This window comes from Chironomus tepperi, unplaced genomic scaffold (genome assembly GCF_022539635.2).
Source record: "Chironomus tepperi strain 1889 unplaced genomic scaffold, CSIRO-AGI_Ctep_v1 contig_170, whole genome shotgun sequence".
In the NCBI taxonomy this organism is placed as follows: Eukaryota; Metazoa; Arthropoda; class Insecta; order Diptera; family Chironomidae; genus Chironomus; species Chironomus tepperi.
In genome coordinates, this window is record NW_027226292.1 from 847,597 (window position 1) to 849,294 (window position 1,698).

The 1,698-nt window shown below is 29.1% G+C and overlaps 1 protein-coding gene across 1 annotated transcript; it reads right to left on the reverse strand.

Moving 5' to 3' along the window:
* LOC139088724 (uncharacterized) lies at positions 1-1,454 on the reverse strand. The gene is made up of 2 exons (XM_070637992.1): positions 1,231-1,454; positions 1-1,175 (listed from the first exon to the last, which is right to left on the reverse strand). The coding sequence occupies exons 1-2, from the start codon at positions 1,397-1,399 to the stop codon at positions 877-879; spliced, it is 468 nt and encodes a 155-aa protein (XP_070494093.1). The 5' UTR covers positions 1,400-1,454; the 3' UTR covers positions 1-876.
* Positions 1,455-1,698: the final 244 nt, after the last annotated feature.

The following is a 1,698-nucleotide window of genomic DNA, read 5'->3' on the forward strand; positions in this document are numbered from 1 at the left end:
ACTATATTTTTTAAAATCCTGTTAGTATTAACATCATCGACTTAAATTTGTGAGATTGTTTGTTAGAAACATGATTTTTTAATACAATTTAGAGGAATAAATGATATCTGATTCCATGATTTAAAAAATTATGCTGCAGGCATACCAAAAACTACTTTTATAAAATTAAAGTTCAATGGGATCTTTGTATCGTCTGTCGAATAGAACTACCAATAATTTGTTTTGTATACCAGCGACATAAAAATTTTAAAATTCATCCCTTGAGTAATTTATTCACTTCAATCTTCTCTATTTTACTCACACATTTTGAAACAAATGAAATTGGATTTTTTTTTCTACTCGAATTGCGCTGCATAAAATATTCAAAGGTATAAAATAAAATTCTATGAAAACGACGAAGAGCTTTTCATGAAAATTGGAATTTTTTTTCAAACCGTAAAAAAAGTTTTCAGAAAATTTTCTCATTTAAATTCATGAGAATGTCGACAATGTGAAAATTGAGTTTTCAGAAATAAGTATATCAACGTTTTTGTTATTGGAAAAGTTTTACCTTTTCATGAAATGTGGAAAATGAGAATCATGACTATGTGTCATACAACGCCCTACAATCACATTTTATATCAATTTTGACAGCATCAAATTGGAAAATCATTGTTAGACATTCTTTGTTTATTCGTGCACTTCAGCACTAGTTGATTGGCTTTAACAAAGTGCACATTTATTCTATCATATTGTTATGTTTATCAACAATAACTTATTTTGTTTCGGTGACATCGATACATGACAACGGGTACAAATAAAAAAGAATATCATTCATTAAATAGATAAAGTTTGATAAAGTTATAAAGAACCTATGACTATTTTTTTTATAAACCATTAATTAGGTATTGAATAAAAATTTGGCGGAGTTTTACTCAAAACTTGTGAGTAAGTTGGAAGTGTTGGGTCTGATGATTCCTGATTTTCGACGGGCTCTGGTACTTCTGAAGAAGTATCATTGTTGATTGTACTTGACTCATTTTGACGGCATGTACAAGATGCACATCTTTGTGAATTTGTATTATTAACAATAACATGAGGGTTACTTTGAGGAACTGGTTCTGTAGGTACTGTATATATCCTCAATAAATCATTTGTTGATGGCTGATGAATTGCCATTCGAGTACATACTTCATCTGAAATATTTATTAGCTTAAAATTTAAAGATTCTCAAAATTTAAATTGACTTACTTTTACGAGCCTTCCGTTTTCTTAAGCCTATTTGTTTTTGTTTGAAGCAATAAACACATAATCCATAGATTAATACAATAGGGATGATCACCAGTAAGAGTAAAGAAATGAATTCTAATAATTCATCATCGTCATCCTCCTCACGTTTAAATTTATCTCTTTCACCCATTTTTAAGAACAAGAGAAGTGTTATTCATTAACTGAGAGTATAGTAGGAACTGAATAATTTTCGGAGAAAAGTTGTAGAAAAACATTTGCTTATCATGTTGTTATACGTTATCAGTTAAATTAAAAGATAGCAATTGCAGGTTGTTGTCATAATGAAAATAACTAGTACATTAATAATTGTAAGCAATTTAATGTATGATTCATGGGTTTTTGTAGAACTTTTTCTCATTTACTCAACAGACAAGGAGCATGAGTATGTCCACAAAATTGAGCACACTCAATTGTATTGACGGAGTATAC

Bases quoted from the DNA above. Each gene is read 5' to 3' on its own strand.
- LOC139088724 (XM_070637992.1), bottom strand. From the start codon at position 1,399: ATGGGTGAAAGAGATAAATTTAAACGTGAGGAGGATGACGATGATGAA. The intron at 1,176-1,230 runs GTAAGTCAATTT...TAAATATTTCAG, and splicing joins AAAACGGAAGGCTCGTAAAA to ATGAAGTATGTACTCGAATG.